At 35.6% G+C, this 21,255-nt stretch overlaps 1 protein-coding gene across 1 annotated transcript in view; it reads left to right on the top strand.

Moving 5' to 3' along the window:
• The window catches only part of LOC149076243 (synaptotagmin-7-like), a 158,206-nt gene that overhangs the window by 58,433 nt on the left and 78,518 nt on the right, over positions 1–21,255 (top strand). The window contains exon 3 of the mRNA XM_089243815.1: positions 16,296–16,383. Within this exon, the coding sequence (XP_089099941.1) occupies positions 16,296–16,383 (88 nt within the window). The remainder of the gene's footprint in view (positions 1–16,295; positions 16,384–21,255) is intronic.

Here is a 21,255-nt window from a genome sequence, read left to right as displayed (position 1 = left end):
GTAAATTGGAATCTCACACGTTCAAGAAAAACCAAGTTCTCTCTTTCATGTGAGATTTTTTTCTAATTAGTAAAACCAATGTTTCCAATTGGGAACAATTGGGACCCCCCCCCGTAGATCCCTGAAACTCCTCCTCCATCGGAGAGACATTTATTCTCTAAAATGGGCTCTCACATTTTTTACAACGCCCATAAATTGTTAGTACAAGCATCTACAGGCGTTAAATTAATTGTCCGATTTACATGTAGCCTAACGGCTATGCCTGACAATTTAGTCCGTATCATAACTGATACAGCGCGGACTCTTCTATTCTCTTTAGACTATATGATAACACACAATTATTTACCATTTTTTAACATTTTTAGGTCGTGTGTGTGTGTGTGTGAGGGGGGGGGCAGGGCGACCAGTCCGGACGGTGACGAAGGATCTAAAATATTCATAAATTTTGCGAAGGAATGATTTTGCTTTCACGTGCATAGGCGGAATAGACTTGGAAGTCTGGGGGGCACGGTCATTATTGCTGGGGGGGGGGGGGGGTGCACGATGATGATGATGATGTCAATTCATCTATCTATACATATGCATTAGATCAGTCGACTTCACCTTTGATGCTGGAGGAAACGTAAGGGGCGGGGGCGTGGGGTCCCCCGTATCTCCGCCCATGGTAACATGTTGTTTAGCCACTATGCGGTCGTGTGGACATCGTACTAGAAATCGTATCATGGGAATCCAGGTACGGACCACGTTAATAACACAGTGGTAGTCTGCTGAAGTTGGTTCTCTGCGGTTTTCTAAATTTGAGCTGGTTTCATATATGAAAAACTCTCTCTGCACAAAGCCGGCAGACCTTCAACACGATACTTAGATTACATGGAGAAATTCCGGCATTTTCTATTCCCACCCCCCCCCATAAAATATTGAAGACCGATGGCAGCATCAGTATAATATGGAAAAGAGCCTGACAACATAAATACGTTAGAACCACATATACACGATGTTCTGTTAATGGACCGACAAACTCAGAGGGTTGTTAGTAGACATCAAGAAAGATTTATTTGATTAATTTAACGGGGATAGTCGTTTTCGATTAGGAGTTGTACCTTCTGGATGTGGAAGGGGTACATCTTTTCACCATGCACAACATTCCAGACCGCTGTGGGCTGAAGATCGAGTTCAGATGCAGCCGCTCGTGTGCTTGTAGAAGAGGAATCGGCAAACCGTTGCAGCACAATTACTTCGAATGCGTATATTGCGCGGTCTCTCGGCATCACGCCGTGCTGGGCTCCCCGTTTCTCGTGGTAGTCGATCGATTGTGTTTAAGGCAGTATGGTGCGGACAGTGCCTCATCGGATATTGCTATATGGGCGCTTATCACAGCGGATGTATCAACATCCGCTGTGATAAGCGCCCATATAGCAATAGCCATATAGCATTGCCATCTGCTCGACCTTTAATCAGATGCACATCAGCGTATTCCTCGTTCGTGTAGCCAGCTATCATGATACTCATTGAAACAGACAACTGCTACACGTGCTTACTACCGCAATAGTGCTTATTTACGTCGTCCGCAGCGCGTGATCCTACCCCAGTGCATGCCTTTCGAGACGCTTCTTACGTCAGATATGGTGAGCGAACCTACGAACGCATTCAGCAATCAACTGACATCCACCTTTCATCTCCTGTGGACTCAGAGCCTGTATGCGTTTTTCGGGATTTTCACCCTCTCTACGTGGTTTGCGACACCATGTTCCATTGCAATTTTTGTTCATCTTGATGCCTACTAACAACCCTCTGAAGTTGTCGGTCCATTAACAGAACACCCTGTATACACACAACACATTCCGGCATGCACCAGTTCTTTAGAAATTCGGTAGAGGAATGTTTACGAGGTTGATATAAGGTTAAGAGTAGTAGTCAAGAGTTCCTCTAAACTGTTGGACGAAACTGGCATAGCACAACAAACACACGCACCATTAAAAAACGTCTGTTCTTAATAGCAACAACGACTATTCGTTGCAATTTCGGATATGACTGAACTTTGACGGTCATTTTTGAAAACCAAAACTCTGATAAGAAGCTGGTGACTAATTTGGTCTGCAAATGGAGGATAGACGTGACGCTTTCCTTCTCATTCGAAGAGTAATTATTTTACTCTTCGAATGAGAAGGAAAGCGTCACGTCTATCCTCTTGACTGCTTGATCCAAATGGTATTGTGAACATAGTAAATTGGTTCAATATTTTGGAATCTGCAATTATAAGAGAAGTAATTAAAGAACATGATTGGAGGTAAGAGGTATTTGCCACCGCAATAATGTTCAAAGAAATCAACGGTTTCATCAAAGCAGTGATTCTTGATCATATTCGACAATGAAGGGCCAAAACCGAATTATTTCTTTGATCATAGACCGGAGAGGGCGACCGAGATAAAGCTGTTAAAGTGAACTGAACAGGGAACAACCATCTACTCACATCTTCTGTTTTGTGAAACTTTCACTCGAATGTAAACATTAATGTAATGCGCCTGTTATATTCATTGATGGTCTGTGATGTAGTACATTCGTGTAAGATAGGATACCACTTTTATTTCTTTTATTATTCCAATGTGATACATGGTAGAAACCTGAAACCTGTATTTCAATAAAAATTGGTTTCTTGTCTTTGTATTCATAGGCATATCGTATTCCAAGAATTAAAATTATGACTAAGGAAAAAGGCATTTAAAAAGCATTTTCGTGAGGTAATATGCAATGGGGAGGTTCAAAGTAAAGAAAACTAATTCGAGAGAAAGTTGATCAAAAACAAGATTTAATGAGTCTATGAAAATAAAACATTTCATCGTTTGTTGACAATTTACAAGTTTACAAGAGCATGTAATGCACCTTTCCTATTCTTCCCCAAAACAGTCAAGGTGGGCCCATAGAGAACAGGACACACATTATTTCCAAAACTCCTCCTCTTCTATCTTACTCAACTATCCATCTAGGGGGGGGGGGGGAGGGGTATTCTAGCCAACTCAGATAATACTTATGGTATTCCATATTACCTGACACATCATCTGTAAAAGAAATAGCGTTTCATCTAACCGGAGAGAATCACTAACTAAAAATGAACAAAGGACACAATAAAATACACAACTTGTGATGTGTATTTTGCTTAGTTTTTCAGATTATTGGGTACATTTCCAATAACTAAAAGTCATCTTTGAAAACTTGCCCAGATAGATTTCTGGAATTGGAAAAACAAATATTATCCTATAGTACTTGATAGTGACAACCGAGCAACTCTGACTCTATAACATCACTGGGAATTTAAAGTTGTTTATCACTGTTCCAAGTGGGGCCATACCTATAGGCAGAGAAAACCGAGCATTCGCTATTACCCGACTATTTGATATTACCCAAATATACTATGCATGAAAAAACCGTATCATCACAAAATGTGCGTGTATTCTTATCTGCAGAGCTCGTCAACATTATTTTACCACATGTAGTTCATTGAAAATGAACATAGCTGTAATAATATACGTGCATCATAAATTCAAATTTACATAGATTTAATGATAGAGATAGATTTTGGTGATGTTTTCTTAGACGTGTCCACTGAGAATTAATCTAGACACTGTCGAGACACATTGTCATTACGGCCATCTAACTAGCAGATGGAATAATTTCCACGGCACGCAGCACGGACTTTATCCAAACAGTCATGTGTAGGTTATTTAGGTTATTACAATTTTGCAACCAGCTACTTGGAGTCGTGCATATTGAACATGTTTCCTTCCTTAAGGGAAACCAGTGGCGAAAGAGATTAACGTTAAGATCCATTCGTGTGACCTCTCTATCAAGGTGGTCTCGAATATTCCGATTTCTGATAATATCTGGAGAAATATGAGGCTAGAGAAGTAATTGTATCAGTACTTGTCGCCAATACAAACTAGTATCTGGGGAGATGGAGAGTACTTGATATGCAAATACGGGCAGATTCATAACCTAATTTGTTGTCTTGTATAGTTCCAATACGTACCACTGAACTTCAGACATCGCTGGAGAAAATATAGGTCTAAGGTGGCCAGATATCCCAGTTTTTCGCTACTTTCCGCGCCGTCCCGAAAAACTGATAGCTCTTATAGATTTGACAGTACACTTATTGATTATACTGACTGGCGGCAAGTGACTTACAGAAATATGAATTAAGTTTTGAAGGACTTATGGCGAGATTGCTTTGCAAGCAGAAATTTCGAAAACTTTAAAACTTTAGAGAGAACTGACACTGAGATTATATATCAGGGATGGTCAGCTTCTCTCTGTTCGAGGGCCAACATAATGGTGAGAAACAGTGTTGCCCCCCCCCCCCCCACACACACACAAAGAGCCGCGTGTATAAGCCGCATCCAGTATATGATCGCTAAAATAATTTGAGATCTTGGAAAAAAATAATAATAAAAAAATATTTTCTATTTTGCTTGCTTTTTACTGAAAATGAAATTTTTCTCATCAAGATTACCATCACTGAATCCCTGACCTCGGATCATTGCGCAAAATAATCTGCCACCGTTACTTCCATAACTCCCATAGTAGGTTTTTGAAATCAATCATGTGACCAGCGTATGTTTAAAGACGTTCTGTGTTTGTGTGTTGAAAATACAAATTGTTTTTGTCGAATCGGAAATAATTTGTTCTCTACATTAATAACAATTTCGTAAATCGTAACTAATATCAACAACATAATACTTTATTTTCATTTTGTCACAAGCCGCACAAAATCATCACGCGGGCCAGCTTTTGGCCACCCGTGTCATATACGGTACAGTTGATATAATAAAACTCCTCGTAATAGGACCCCCCTTTTACGGACGAATTTTTTTGCTCCGTTGGTGTCAACAAAAGTTATGTTTTTACTGTGTTAAAGAAACCAGACATGCCTCCTCCCCCGCTTTTGCTTCGATATGGAATATAAGCCCGTTATTTTGTATGTCTGTCATATTGTCTCTTCTAGGAAAAAGCGTTTTCAGTGCTGTCATGACGGCTCTGATGATTTCAATCATACTTTAAGTTATGCACTTGAGCGCAAAGCACTGCTGGGAAAATTCACACTAAAAATATTCGGAGTCCTTAGAACGAATTAATCAATTTTACATTGATTCCGATGAAAAAAAAACTATTTCGGTTTACAAATTAACTTCCGGAACAAATTGCATGCAGTGTAACTTCGCAAACACCGAGGGTTGACTGTTCGTACAAGCAAAGACGTTTTAATATAAGACTAAGAGTACTTAAGCCCCACACCAGCAATTTCTTAGTATATAATGTAACGCATCTCACCCTTCATGGGGCATACACCCTTTAATCCCATATATATATTATAGGGTCGTCTGACAATCATGGCTGCCATCCCGATGTTTTACTCGTTTTTGTTCCTCTGTGTATAAGTAGCGTGATAATATTTTCGTAATACATTGTTAGTTTGCAATTTTACACTGTAATGCTCACCAAATGAGAGTTTTGAAAATGTCCCGGTTTTGTTCAGGCTATTATTGATGAATGTCCCGGTTTTTAACAAGAACCTCATCTGCTCACCCTATGTGAGTCTTAGGTTGCAGTCTCAAGACTGAATAATGGGCTGCTGTTAATGGTTTTCAAATGTCCATCGGTAAGGTAGGGTTTTTTTCTGACACCAACCACAAAATGTTTGAGGCAATCATTTTTAAGGGGAAGGGGAGCCTACATTATTCCCGTTATTCCGTTGCACTTTCAAAAAAACCATAAAAATTGAAGGAATTAGTATATTTGAATACGGTCGGCGCACCCCTTTTTTACCCCTTCGTGAGAATAACTTTTATAGTACAGAGAAAAATTAGTTCAATTTTTTTTTATAGAAGGCGCTGCACGCAAGCACATCACCAAAAATATGAAAATCAGAGTCATATAAAATGCAGGTTGTACGATTAACAGCTCGTTCCTGAAATTTCCCGTTGCTGGAGCTTAAATAAGGCTTTCATTCTGATGTTGACATTGGTGGATAAAGCACTAATGAAGTTTTATCTCAGCCGCGAATCTCCGGCGCTGAAGCTTTTAGAACATTTCGGACACAGAAGAGATTAAATGAAGGGTCAATATTGATTGAAAAATGAAGGTAAATATTCGTCCAATTACTACGAATGAACTGTTTTTCTTGACCCTCTATCGACAAAAATATGAACTTGATGTTTTTTATTTAAGTTAAAAAAAAAGTTAATTCCCTCCTCCTTAGAATAACTTCGCAGACCGCATTTGCATATACAAATTCTTTCAATCTTTATGGAATTTTAAATTATTTACATATTTATGGGACACCCAGTACATAATCAGTGGTATTTAAAACTAAAAATAAGCATTTTCGGACTTATTATTATCTTAAGAAAGTTAGTAGAAAACTGACCAAAAGCAGTAGAGTTCGTAAATTCATAGCATCTCAACTGTGGTTCTTTGCTGGGAAGCGTTATCACGTACGTATAGAATATTTCTATTATAGAATCAATGTAGATGGTTGATGACGTAAGCTCACTTCTTTTTTCAAATGGTTAAGTTCTTTCAGTAGAGCTCTTAACACGCAAATCAGACATTTGTGAAATCAATTTAATACATTTTGATTTTTTTTTACCTCCTCAAGTAAATACTCAAAATATAATAAGTCTAGAACCGTGTTAAGATTCTACTTGAATATTTCTAAAAATCATTACAATAAATTTCAAAAATATGCAAGAAGCACTAAAAACTTCTGGACTATTCAGGATTTTATGGTGTTTAAGAAAACAATTACCGCTGTTATTAAATTGAATTTTTTTAACACTTTAAACTCCAGTGGGAACATTTAGAAGTTTTGTATAAAGATCTGAGCAGCAATCAGTAATCTTAAAATGCCGTCCCTGTTCGCTGCTTGAAGTCAGGACCTTGACGCAACTTCTCTGAAGATATTCACAACACTTGTCGATGAAACGTTGGGGAAATAGTTCTTCGGAGTCAATTTTTAAATTGACAGGAAATTTTATGCTTTTTCTTCTCATAAAATTGAAGATCTCGGTATATTCGAATGTTGTTTAAGAAAAAATTGATTCTCACGAAGGAAAAAATTTTGTTTGGTGAATTAAAAAAAGCTCAAATTTTTGTTGATAGACGGTGCTGCAGGGAAGCAAAGCGCTGGGGATATGTGAATCCGAGTCCTATATAATGCGGGGTTATGATTAACAGCTCATTTCTGAATTTTTCTGTTAATTGTGCTCACAAAATGTTTTCATTGTGATATTGACATTGGGGGGGGGGGGTGTAAATCACTATTGGTGACTGAAACTGTTTTACCTCAGCCATTGCCATTGCCATTGTATGTGATTCGCAGCACCGGTTTTTACCGCATCTTCTTCGTTTTGGGAATTCATTATATGAATTACTGGTAATTAGACATGGCTATATACTCATTATAATTATTAAATGAGTATAGAATGTTACCTCAGCCTCGAATCGCCATCTGTAGCTTTACGAACGTTTCAACGAACACAGAAGAAATTGAAGAAAGATTCGAGTCTAATTACTTCGGTCCGTCTGTTTTTCCTCGCCCTCTAACGACAAATATTTCAACTATACATTTCTGAAAAATGTCTCCTTTAGTGAGAATAACTTATTTGGAAACCGCATTCGAAGATATCGATTTCTTCTGTTTATATAAACTTTTATGCTATTTATGGACTTACGGGACACTTTGTACTATAAAAGTGCGAAAGTTCTGTAGTTAAAAAATAATCAAAATAAGAAAGTTTCCATAAAATTCAAAAAATAAACTATTGAAATAAATAGCAAAATAGGTAGTAATGAATGCTATCAAAAGATGAGAAATATTCCAAGTTACCTTCTGAAGCGTACACTTTTTTATTCATGGGTTTTTTTTATTGCCAATCTTTTCATGACAGAAAAATTTGTTTAAACTTTTGTCGGTAGAGGGCACTGATGATATATTTCAACCTCTGAACGTTTCTTCTATCTCTATATGTGTTCGAAAACTTCAGCCGGCGATTCGTTAAGAAGGTATTACAGCTTCACAGATGATGCTTTATACACTTATGCCAACGTCACAGTGAAAACCTTATGTAAGCGCCAGTAATAAGAAAATTCAGAAGCTATCAATCGTACACCCTGCATTTTATAGGACTCTGATTTTACATAGGATCATATAGGACTCTGCATTTTATGACAAAATTCCTTTTTGAAAGAATAGATTTTTCAAAACCGCTTTTTACCTTCCATTTTTAGGAATTTAAAGAGTATTTACGAATTCGTGATTTGATAATTTTTGTCGCACCATGGTAATTTCTGCACATGAAGGCTAATTAGACCGGGGCCAACAATTTATTGCCGATTCCGAACGGCAGAATCTTTTTATACTCACCGACAGGCTGGTGCGCTAACCCCTAAGTGTAGGACTCTCTGCGGTAGCAATATTTTTATAGTCGTCGTTTTCTTCGAATCCCCGCGTCAGGAAAGTTTCTGACAAGGACAAACTGGGTATCGAACTCTCGATAAACATAATTTGGTACTTTAAGCGAGTATTTTATTGATCATGGCTACCGCGCGCCCTACGAATTTTTCGGCCACTCTGTATGTTTTTTTTAACATTCAGAATACCAAAAATTTCTTCACATAAACAATCCGGATGGCAAAATAAACTAACACACTGAAATTAATTCATAATTTACGGGATCACTTGATTTCACGGTAATTATAAATAACCCAATTTCTTTTTTTATGATATATTTTTTTAGTGTTTTTTAAGATCCGAAATATTCTTCATTCTTTGGATAATGATACTGTCATTTTTTTAAAAATAAAACTAATTTATTCACAAGCAGTTCAAAGTCATTCTTGCATTACATTTCCTTATATTGGGATAAATCACGGATGATGCGAAAAATATTTTTTTTTACAATACAATAAACATCTGTTGCGATCGATATATTCCAAAAAGATTATCTGTCCATAAAATGCTAATTAAAATTTCTTTATATCTCTATCTCGTTAGGAAAACCTTTAGAATTAATTTTTATCAGCTTGGGATATTGGAATATATTGTGTTCATTTATACGTATAATTTATGCTTTAATTACTATAAAGTGGAACTTGGTTAATTCGAATTTTGAATGATTCGATCTTTCACGAACTCCCGTTGAGTTATCTTATTTAATGTTAAAATTTTTCATGTTTAATTCGAACATTTTTCAAATTTTTTGGAAAATTCGAAGTTAGAGGAAAAAATCACGACTTTTTTGTACGCAAATTTAGTTTAGAAATATTCTACAATGAGCCAGAATTTGCTTTTCCTCAATCAAGTTGTTAAACAACAAAATTTTAAATCCAAATAAAAGTGTGGAAATGCTGTTTTTTTTCTCTACTGTTTTATTGTTCAATATATATACAGGGTGTTCTGTTAATGTATTTTGTATTTGTATTTGTACAAAAATGGACCAACAAACTCAGAGGGTTTTTTTGGACGTCAAGAAAAACAAAAATTTCAATGGTGTCGCAAACCACGTTGAGATTGTGAAAATCTCGAAAAACGCAGAAAGGTTTCGACGTCACGCTGGAACGACGACAAAAAGCACAATAATAACTACAAAAAGATTTATTATTAATTATTACAAGAGTTGTTGGAAGTGGCGGCCGCTGACGTCATTACAGTCTACAACGACGTAAAAACGTATTCCTCGTTCGTGTAGTCAGCCATCACGATACTCATTGAAACAGACAACTAACTGCTACACGTGCTTGCTACCGAAATAGTGCTAATTTACCTCGTCTGCAGTGCGTGATCCTACCCCAGCCCATGCGTTTCGCGACGCTGCTTACGCCAGATACAGTGAGAGAACCCACGAACGAATTCAGCGATCAACTGACATCCACCTTTCGTCTCCTCTGGGATCAGAGCATGCATGCGATTTTCACGCTCTCAACATGGTTTGCGACACAATGTTCCATTGCAATTTTTGTTCCTCCTGATGGCTACTAACAATAAACCTCAGTTTGTTGGTCCATCAACAGAATACCCTGTATTATATATATATTTATTATTTCAGTTATTGGGAGGATTGATGTGACAAACCTTTTCCAAGGCATATACACGTCTGAAACGCATTGCTAGGGAACCACGGTAACCAAAGTTAACATTCCGAAAGTGAATGTTGAGGCCCAGAAACCATTGTTGTCCATTTCGAGCATTTGCCCTGCTCTAAGAAACTTTTACAGTAGCCTGTCGTTCAATCCGATACCTGTCTATTAGATATGCAGAATTTGGCGACGATCGATCTAAAATTGTAGATTTTTTATATAGAACAGACAGAAAATCAATTTAATATATGTCTATAGATATTTATCGGCATTGTACGTATTCTTGTCTAAGGCGTTAATTTAAAATCTTTGCGTGATCCAAATTTTCTCACAATGTGTCTCATTATCGTTGCTTATGCGAATGATTATGTTTTTTTTTGTCCTAGATTTTTTCCAGTAAATTAATAATCCATATTCTATTATACTTATTACCCTGCAGATAAAAAAATTGGTATTTCAGCGACATAACATGTTTCTGTAATTTGCATCATCAGCATCCGTGGTTGATTGTGAAAATGTGTGTGTTATTTCTCGTCAAATATAATTGTGAGTTAACCCCTTTAAAATCAGGGACGTAACATGACGTCCAAAAAATCCCATTAGAATAAACTATAGAATTCTAACAATATTAATAAATATGTTTGTGTGTTGTCCCCCTGTTTTCCCTCCAGGTTCCGCGGTATTCCCCCCCCCAACATGTAATGTATCTTTCTCAGAACTAATCCTCCTATTATATAGGCCTACTGTAAATGGAAGTGAGAAAGAGAACACATAGGTAAGGGCGAAAAGCAAGGTACTGTTCATCCCGTATCTCTCTGTCACTCTCTCCTCTACTGTCTGTACTGTTCCTTCCCATCCTTATTGCTTAACAATGCTAACATATTTATCGCCTATACGTCTTATACAGATTATTCAAATTTATCGTCAACTGCTTGTACGCAAAGTGGTTAAAAAACATATCAAAATCCAGGTTTTCTATAAACTTCATTATGTATATGCATTTTTATGATCATATTTTGCATCACAGTTCCACCGAAGTATTTGTTATCTAGCATCACGTTTTGCAAAATTTCAACATCAGATGGATTTCATTGACGAAAAATTACTACCTTAAAACTAAAGTGAAACAGATTGTTCTAGTGACAGGCTTTTCCACCCTTGCTGATATCTTTCTAATGCTGAACGTTGACAAATTCAAGAATAAACTTGAAAGGCCTTCTTTCTTGGAATGTTTAGGATTTCAAAAAGCGAGAGAGAAAGATTACAGATTAATGGTTGACATCAGTAGATCAGCTCGCTTTCAAATTTATTTCATCGTTTAACCTTTCTAATGTTGCATATTGCACGCCGCAAGCGTAGAAAGGACTGGAACTACTGTAAAATTTATATTAAATGTACCGTATTCATATTAAGAGAATGATGAATTTTTCTGTAAAATATTTTGTTACTGAAAACACCGGACGTGTACTGAACTATCAAATATAAACGTTTGCCACCTGAGTGTCAATTAGTTTACTCACCAGTTCTCAGTTCAAAGGAACAGAGATAAAATCTGGCTAAAAGACCATGTAAGCATAGGTGTTCAGAACCGGCTGTAAACTATTCAGATTATCATCAGTCAATCTCTTCTATGCTCAGAATAATCTCGGTGTGATTGAATTTCCGAAAAACTAGCAATTAATTTTGTTCTAGTTTAATCTCGTGTCTATAATTTTTGATTATCTCAAAATTTTCAATAGAACCCACGCGCCCACTTACGAATTCTAAAGGAAATTCCAAATGTGTCGATCGTCATCTGCTTAATCCTTAAGATCTTTTATGATAGATGTTTCAAATTTTTTTTCTCTTGGTTATAATTACTATTTATTTATTTACAGTAATCCCAGAAGGCATAAAATGCACTTAAACTGGAAAAGAAATATTACTATATTTTTAGTTATTCTTTGTTAGCAGCCATTCGTTCTGGGTAGTCCAATGTCGTAGAGCAAAAAACAAGCGTTACGTTTCAGTGATGGTTGATTTACATAATACATGCACCATAATAAATTATTTTTCACAGGAAACAATAATAATAATATAAAGCAGAGCACTATAAATAAAGGACAAGCATTTTAATTCAAGGTCCTACGTCACACATTTAATGTATTAGCTTATACTTAGTTAATGGTATAACTCCATTTTCTTAGTCAACACACCCATTAGGGGATTAATATGGGACTTATGCTGAATAATTTTGAAAATGAACAGCAATATAACAATAAATTTATACGCAAAAATCATAAATATTTATATACAACAATAGAAGCTAAGAGAAAGAAAAAATTCAAATAAAATATGTACAAAAAGAAATATAAGACAAATATATAACAAATAATCATTGCAATAAAAAGTTAAAAAAATAGAATGAACTAAAAATAGAACTAAAAATTAAAATATCCAATGCCTAAGTGGACGTAAACAAAATATACACCAAAGTAGAAACAAAAATATTCATTGAAAGAAAATAAAGAATCGTATAAAAAAAGCATGGAGTAATTATTCCGTTCAGTTTATGTTTCTGTATATTTCCGCTAGTTGAGATATCCATTGCATACCGAATGCTTTATTTGTTGCCCGCAGAATTTTAATCAACCATTTGTGATTCAGTTCAATCAATACTCGAGTTGATTAAGAGATTTTAAATATGACTGCCGAGAATCTTTGAACTATGATATTTATTGTTACATATCATATGCATCGTGCACTTTTCTCCTTCATATGACGAAACTAACTATTTCTTCTAAATGTAAATTAGCAACAAATTACAAAAGATACAAAAAAATTCAAATATTCTACATACTGCGCCTAATGTACCATAGGATGATTACAGGGGTCGCTAGTTCCGGTTCGTCCTTGTCAGAAATATTTCCTGACACGGGGCGGGGGGGGGGGGGGGTACAACAAAAAAAAACAGCGACATGACCGCAGGAAAAAACTGCTACCGCAGGGAGTCCCCCATCGAGAGGTTAGCGCACCAACCCCCTCGATGAGTATAAAAAAGAAGCCTGCCGTTCGGAATCGGCAATAAATTGTAGGTACCGGTCTTATTAGCCCTCGTGTGCGTAAAATGACCGCGGTGCGACAAAAATGATCAGTTTTGCTATATACAGGCTAAATATTATAAATATGTATTGATATAATAACTTATCTCAAATCACTGCGTATCAATATCTGTGCTTTTGATCATATAAAATATACTGTAATTTGTATTTCCATTGCTATTTGTGTGATTATTAGGGCGGTGTAACAAAAATTTTCAATGACTTCACAAACTTCATAAATATGATTGATTTTTTTTATTAGAAAACACACACAAGATTTAAATATGTAATATAAATGATCCTTTTTTCAATACATTCATGTGTCATAGAAACAGAGCAGTTCAAATAAAATGACAAGATGTCCCTCAAAGAAAGGAAGTCAGATTTTTTTTTATTTCCGAGTGGGGGGGGGGGGGACATAATAGCAAATATTAGTCTAGAGTGGGAGCGAATAACTTTTTGTTATCCGACTTCTAGCTGATCGCTTCTATTTGACACATACTCCGTTATCTTATATAACTTTTACTTTTCGGCATTTTTTTTTTTTTTTTTTTTGAAAATCCACATGAAGTGCCTGAGACTCATCAACCTGAAAAAAAAAAGCGCAGTATACTAGGAATTACGTGCACCGCTCCAAACAACAACTACCATCAATTCTTCTCAATAAGCCCGAAATGGCGGAAATACTACTATTTCTAATGGAGTTCCCATTTTCTCTCTCTCTTTTATTCAAGCAGCACTCAATATACTGCATTATCTCCTTTTAGTTTGTTTCCATGCTCCGTTGGTGAAATACATTTTCGAACCGCTCTTTCAAATTTTTATGGGCCCTAGGGGTAGAAATCTTCCAATATCTTACTGGTCTTTGGAGAAACGTATCTCTGTATCATCAATGATTTGTCATTTGCAAACATTAAATATTGCGTGTACACCCTTTGCATCTGCTATAAAAATGTATGTTGTAAATAACATATGATGGAAGTGTTTGGTTCAAAGATTATTCGCTCAGAAAGTTCGTTGTCCTTACGGTTTCCGCACTTATCATAAAATTCTAGTATAATTCTGCCGATAATTAAAATAAATTTTATATTGACGATTTTGGTTTTATATCAAGTGGCTAGTTTTTATTACCGACGAATCAAAAACTAAAATTTCAAAAATATATATTTCCGAAGGAATGTTCTATTAAGTAAAAATGTAAAATATTCTACTCTGAGGAATTTAAACTTCTGTTTATATGTAATTAAAACAGATATAATAAAAATTGTATATATTGCAAATGCATTTTTTAAAGTATTTTAATACTTAATTAACTAGTAATCAATTTTAATGCTTAACTACTTTTAATATTTGTATTAAAGTTTAAAAAAAATAAAAGGGAAATCCAATCTATTAATTTAACATTTAACTACTTTTAATACTTAATTAATTATTTTTTAATTATTTTAATTATTGTAATACTAACATTAATACAATACACTTTGTAAATAGTTCATATACAATTCTTAGAAAACAAAATTTAACGTAGATGTCGCATCCCTACATGCGCCGCAGCCTACAAAACTCTATGCACGTTCAATAAAATTATGAATGCCCCTGTGTGAATACATCAAGAAAGTACGGTAAATAAACTCAAAATAGAATTTTGAAATTTTCGCAAATTTTTTACACTTTCATTTATTAAAATTTTTCCCCAATTTTAATCGAAAAAATTGAATTGCAAATTATCCAGATACCAAAAATAAGACCAAAAATAATTCCTTCCAAAAAATTTATAATTTCCTTTCGAGTTTCACACAGTTTTTTTGAAATTAATTTCAAAAATGATTTCAATTTCGAGATGGTAACAAATATTTTATCTGCACATTTCAGTCAACTCATGATCTGAAAATACAAGGTGCGTTACCAGCCGTTATGTGATACTCGGTGCGCGGTGCAATTGTTCTCCCTTGTCATCGGGTTCAGCTATCCATTTTTATTCAAACGGCATGTATGTTGATAGCTGTCTTCATGGGGAGAACGACGCGAGTGATTCAATACTTGCGAGCATGGGGCAAGGGGGCCACTGCTATAAATCCTTGCTAAGTTTTTCCGACACAACCCTGCCTCCTTTGAGGTGATGGAAGTAAGTTGCTTTGCGTCAGTCCGGCGTTGTGAGCGGTTCTATCTATTTATCTACAACGAGCGTTATATGAAAACTTAGAGTAGGATCGTAAAAATTGAGAAATATAAGTGCAGCAAAAAAGAAAGTTATTCTATTATCTCAGACGATGATCTTATCAACTCGTTTCCCTTTTCAAAGCAATTACTTATTTAGTTTTTTTCTGGAAAAAATCCTGAGACTGAAAATTTAAATAAAACTGAAGTTTTTACTGAGAGATACTCAGGCTCTACCACACAAAGTGATTTAAAGCACGTTGTCCCATGGGAACTCGGGTGCCTACGGAGAATTATCGAATATTAAATTTGCACCGCTGGCCATCACTAGCGCCAAATGGAAGTTTTTATACATAAGCAGGTGCAATCGTGCACATCGCCAGTGAGTTCCAGCTAATATAATCAAATGAAAATAAAATGTGCTGAATAAAACTAATCACATATATAAAACCAGTAATAAATGAATAAAAATCAGCAGTAAATCAATAAAAATCAGAAGTAAATGAATAAATGAATTTCAAGTTCGTATTGTCGCAACAAATATAGTTCTTGATACTGAAATTTGTACCAATTCACGACGATTTCTCGATATGCGTTGTCTAAAACTTTTCAAAACTGGAACCTTTTGCATTTAAATGCAATACTAAATTCTTGCCACAACTTCCTTATGATCTGGATCTTTCACCATCCGATTTCTGGTTCTTTCCAACGTTGAAGGAGAAGCTCCGAGGGGGAATTATTAGTTATTTCAGCGGTGTAGGGTTTCCTAAGACAGCTTCCAGAAAAAAGTTTCTCTACTTGCTTTGGAAAGTTGTTTGAACGATAGGGCTATCGTCTGAGGGAAGATTGTTTGAAAAAGAATAACATGTTCTGGTATAATTTTTGTAGCAGCTTTCACATATTAACGTGTTTTTTTCTCATTAATTTCAGTGGTAAACCCGTTGGTGGGAAAGACAGGAATGCTTCACCATTACCTGCAGGTTCTGAAGCCGTTATAAAGACCCTATTAGACGGAGCGGTGAGTAAAACTAATCTCTGTGAGGTATTTTATTATTTTTAATAATTTATCGAAAAACATATTGATGTGTAGACGCTGATTCGATGAAAAAAGTTGCCTACAAAAACTGCTACATGCGTTCATGGTTTTTATATGATATAAACATAATACTTATAAATAAGATACCAAATAACGAAATGAATGAAGAAAACAATATCTTTGGCAGAAATAAATGAAAATGATAGCGGAATGGGAATACCTATCACGGATAAGATGAATCGAAAGGACCAAGATAGAAAAATATTCCAGTAAGTATGTGCCAGGGATAGGCATTAAACGAAGAATAATGGCGTGTGCTCGTTGGTCACGTTATTTTTCTTGGGGTGATCTTACCACAGGAAGACTTTGTCACGGTCAAAAAGATCTTGTAGCAATTTCTTTGTTCGTTTTCATTGATATATATATTTGTTTTTCTTCGTCATAGTGAATTTGTTTTTCCGCAATGCAACGTAAATCCTCGAAGGAAATAGATATCCATCAAATTTATCACAAGAAAATAGTGGAAAGAAACCTTTCTTTTACAGGGTCTCATACCCCTTTAACATGATGGTGAATGCTCTAGTCGAAATGACATGAAAAATAGTATTTTAATCTCGTTGGTTTTTTCCAAATCTTTTACACATATTTTTGATTAAATATACTATTTTACGCCAGTATTAACTTTTACATATCTTTAATACTTGATTTTAAAAAACAAATTTGAAAAAAAGACCCCCATTAAAAACAGCTTGTGAGGAAGATGAAATGGCATGACATCAATGTAACTACAGAATATTGGAATTAAAATGGAGAAAACAGTTCATCTCGTAAAATGAACTGAAAGATTGAGAGAAATTTCATTGGCTCATTCTTATTCGAAATTTAATTTAAAATTTGAATTTTGAATTTATGTACGGATCTTAAATATTTCAGTTCATTTTAATTCGGTGTATTAATGCAAATAAAAACGCTATTTTTTTTTTTTGAATTATCATGAGCGCGTTGTTTTGAGAAGTTGCGAAAAAAAAACCCCTACAAACACAATAATCCTTGTTTACATTTCATTTTCGAATAATACCCGCGTTCCAGATGGGATTTTTGCATGCGGTTTTCATTAAACAATCCAGGTACGCCCCTGTGTTTCAGTGGTAAGATGCTCGTCTTCCACTATCAAGGTTCACGGACCCGAATACAGGAATACGGGGAAAACACCCGAAGCAAGTTATTTACCTACCGAGACTGGGTGACCACCGGTAGAAGACGCTTCCATTTTCCACCCAACTCCCCCGGTTGGAAATTTCCGTATGGCGATATATGACCGGAGTTCGTGTGCGCTAAAGTAAAGCCAAAGTTTTCTACAGGCACTGTGCCTTTCTGACACCTTGGGAATTATACTTCCCCCACCTACTTCTTCTCACCCTCTATGGTTCACCTCCATAAAAACGTATTAAATTTTCCTTCTACATAAAGGGAAGTAAATTGGGACTTTGAGAATATTTTTGATTGAAAGAATGCATCAACGCAGCAGTTTAATTACCTAGAGGGAATTTTTAATTAGTTAAAATAGTTAATTATATAAGGGTAAAATGTATAGTCTGCCTTGTGATTTCAATGTTATCTATAAATAGCTAAAGTCTTCCTTAACAGAGGTTCCTGTAAATTCGAATTCGAATAACTGAGGAAATTCGGGGAAAGAACATCATTAAATGCTGGTAAAACGGGTTTTCCGCATTTAACGATGTTTTTTCCCAAATTCCCTTCGTTTTTTGAATTCGCATACCTTTGTGAATATTGCACTTAGAAAAATGGAGGAATTTTTTTTATGGCATCAGGAGAGACAAAACAACTTTCTTATTGGAAATTAGATCACAGAGAGCCGTAAAAAAATCAAGATTTTTTTTTATTGCTACACACTGTATTTTAACTCTCAAAACTGGTACAGGGTAATTTTCGAACGCCTGTTGAGCATTTTTTAAATTGGAATCATACCTCTACGATGGACGGTTGATGAGATGAAGGCCAAGCTAGCACTTACAGGGCACCCTGTATAGTTTCATCTTGTATTTTATTTCTAATGTGTCTCAATTTGGTGCTATGTTATAGACCTTTGAAAACGTAAAATTTCAACAGCTCTTAAGAAATGACACCAACAAAGAGTCAACTCCCACAGGATAAAAAAGTATTGTACTTATATTCAGGGCCGTAGCTAGCCATCCCCGTGCAAGAATTTTAATTTAGGCCCCTTCTGGCTCATTGTTTGAGCCCATTTAGCCCCATTCTGCCCCCCCCCCCCTTCAAGTGGGCCCTGTGCAGGTTCAACTGTTGCACCTACCTAGTTACGGCTCTGTTTATATAGCTTTATTTTGCACTGAAATGACACAAAAAGATAGACTTTCTAAAAACCAAAAAAAGTAGAAAATAAATTGATATAATCGGTTTTTGTGAACATGTATGTGCCCATGCATATTAAAATTCTTAACCACCCTCTATAAGAAAATCAAGGAGCATAACACCTCGCCACACTTCCATCTTGCATAAGGAACGCTAAGTACTTCAAAAAAACAATTCAAATATTTATATAATATTTAAAAAAATTAATTATTGTAAAAAGTTAATATATCGCCTAATTAAAGCAATTAAGTAAGCGCCTAATTAAACAATTAATTGCCTAATTAAACAATTAATTGCCTAATTAAACAATTAATTGCCTAATTAAAACAGTAAGTAAGGGCTTTCAGATACAACACGTTTACTGGCAAAAAAAATCCCGAGGCACATTACAGCCAATGTGGAGGTCGCCGATAATTTTTTTTTTGTCAAAAGGCGGTTGCGCATCAAAAAGTTCTGGAACCCCTGCCTAGAGGTTAAATACTCCTTTGGGAAGTACATGGCGGACTGCAATAATTTTTTATATGAGTCCAATCATTGGCGTACACAGGGATGGGGGAGGGGGGGTTCTAACCCCCTTCCCTCAAGTCAAGGTTATAGTGTTATATTGCAGGGAAAAAACGTAACCTTCCCCCCCCCCCCAACGAGAGGAAAAAAAATTGAAACCCCCCCCCCCGAGAAAATTCTGCGTATATACGTCCATGAGTCCAATACATTATATTTAATAAAATAAAAATTTGTTTCATTTTTATTGATATTCTGAAAATAATAATAAATAGTAAAAAAATTGAGAATTCGAAAAAAAAATGGCCCAAGAAATGGTTAAACGTTATGAAACCCCATAATCATACGTAAGTAATAATCTCGACATCTCTAAAAATATATTAGTCTTTCCCCCCCCCCCCCACCATTTTCATAAGCTTAAGTATTCTTCGAACGAATTTAAAAAAAAAAAAGAAGAATCTATCTCAAGCAATATTAGAAAGACCGTAACGGAAATCATATAAATTGAAACGAAGTTGGAGTTATCACATTTCCTGTCGCTTACAGAATTACAAGAAGTGGGAGTTGTAGTTTTAAAACCAAAATGCAAGTGAAGATTCGTGACGAACAGATGTAAAAAGTGTACGTGACTCCGCTTTGAAGCTCTTTAAGTACTTGTACGAGTTCAAAAGAAAGAGCCGTAAAAAAAAAAAGTCAAATAAGCAATTTTTTTTCCTACTTTTCACCTTCGATTGATTGGGTGGAGTTGTTCCCCTTTTTTTTTATGCCTTTTCAGCTGACTCAAGTTACCTCTATTGCCTTTGGGACTTGCGTGAAGTGTGCAGGCAGTATATTATTTTCTTGGTTCCTTTTTTTTTTATCTATCGCATCCAACCTTGAATGTGGTAGCTGAATAAAGAAAAATCCGGTTCCTACTTGGAATAATTTTTAGCGATTCTTAAATTCATTCATTTAAGAGTGAAAACACCGATATCCATTGGAATATCGCATTCAAAAGAATGGTCTTTAACACGTGAGTAAATTCTGTTGCCTTCGCTGAATTTATTTCCGTCCCTGTACGCAGAAAATCTCGAGCCTTCAAAATAAGATAAGTAAAGGTATACAAGGTGCATAGATAACAGCACGCACGGCATTTTCCTGGCAAACCGTTGGTCTTAGATGCATACTTCCAATTAGAAACAGTATCCAAATGACGTGTAGAACTCAGATACGTCTTTTATACGGCAAGAAATAAAATAAAAAAATTAACTTTTCATACGGATACACTGTCTTCAAAAACCCGACACAGGGCAACAAAACGTTGTTGCCTATTTTTAAACTTTTTGGTAAAAATGCCTTTTTTGACATTTCCGTGCCATAAATGTGTGTTTCTATTTTAACATAGTTTCAAGTTCATTAGTGCCATAATCTGTAAAACTTGGATATTTTGAGTATTGAGTACTTCAAAAGAATTTGCTCTTTTCGACATTTTGCAACTGTCTCAGTATTAATTATCATCAGAAAGCCCCCTTTTCCTTCCCACATCCATTTAGAAGCAAATAAGTGATCTGAGAGATTGGTGTCACCATGCATTAACTTTGCTTTTACGTGATGGCGTTAGGCGTGAATGAATTTGTTTCAAATGAACGCAGAGGGAATTAGAAATTTTAGAAAAATAGAAAATTAGAAGAAGCAGAGGAAATTAGAAATTTTTGTTTCTCTCCATGCTACACATGATATGTTTCGCTCATGCATTGGACTTCTTTGTATAGCGGACCGATGATTGTACGAAGAGGTGATGAATTATTATAAGTCGTGGCTGACACAAGTAGGGGGGGGGGATAGGAGCAGACAAGGCTCTGGGCCCCATGTTGTTTTGATTTTCTTTTTCACCATAAATGCACTACAAACAACCACAGCCATTTATTGAACATGCATATTTAGTATTCGATTAAATTCACCAGAGTCGCTCTAAGGGTTTGT

Source organism: Pholcus phalangioides, unplaced genomic scaffold, assembly GCF_987345545.1.
Source record: "Pholcus phalangioides strain wild (caught in Gottingen) unplaced genomic scaffold, Ppha-v1.0 ptg000015l_1, whole genome shotgun sequence".
Classification (NCBI taxonomy): Eukaryota; Metazoa; Arthropoda; class Arachnida; order Araneae; family Pholcidae; genus Pholcus; species Pholcus phalangioides.
The sequence above is the reverse complement of the archived record's forward strand: the minus strand, read 5'-3'. Positions and strand labels throughout refer to the sequence as shown.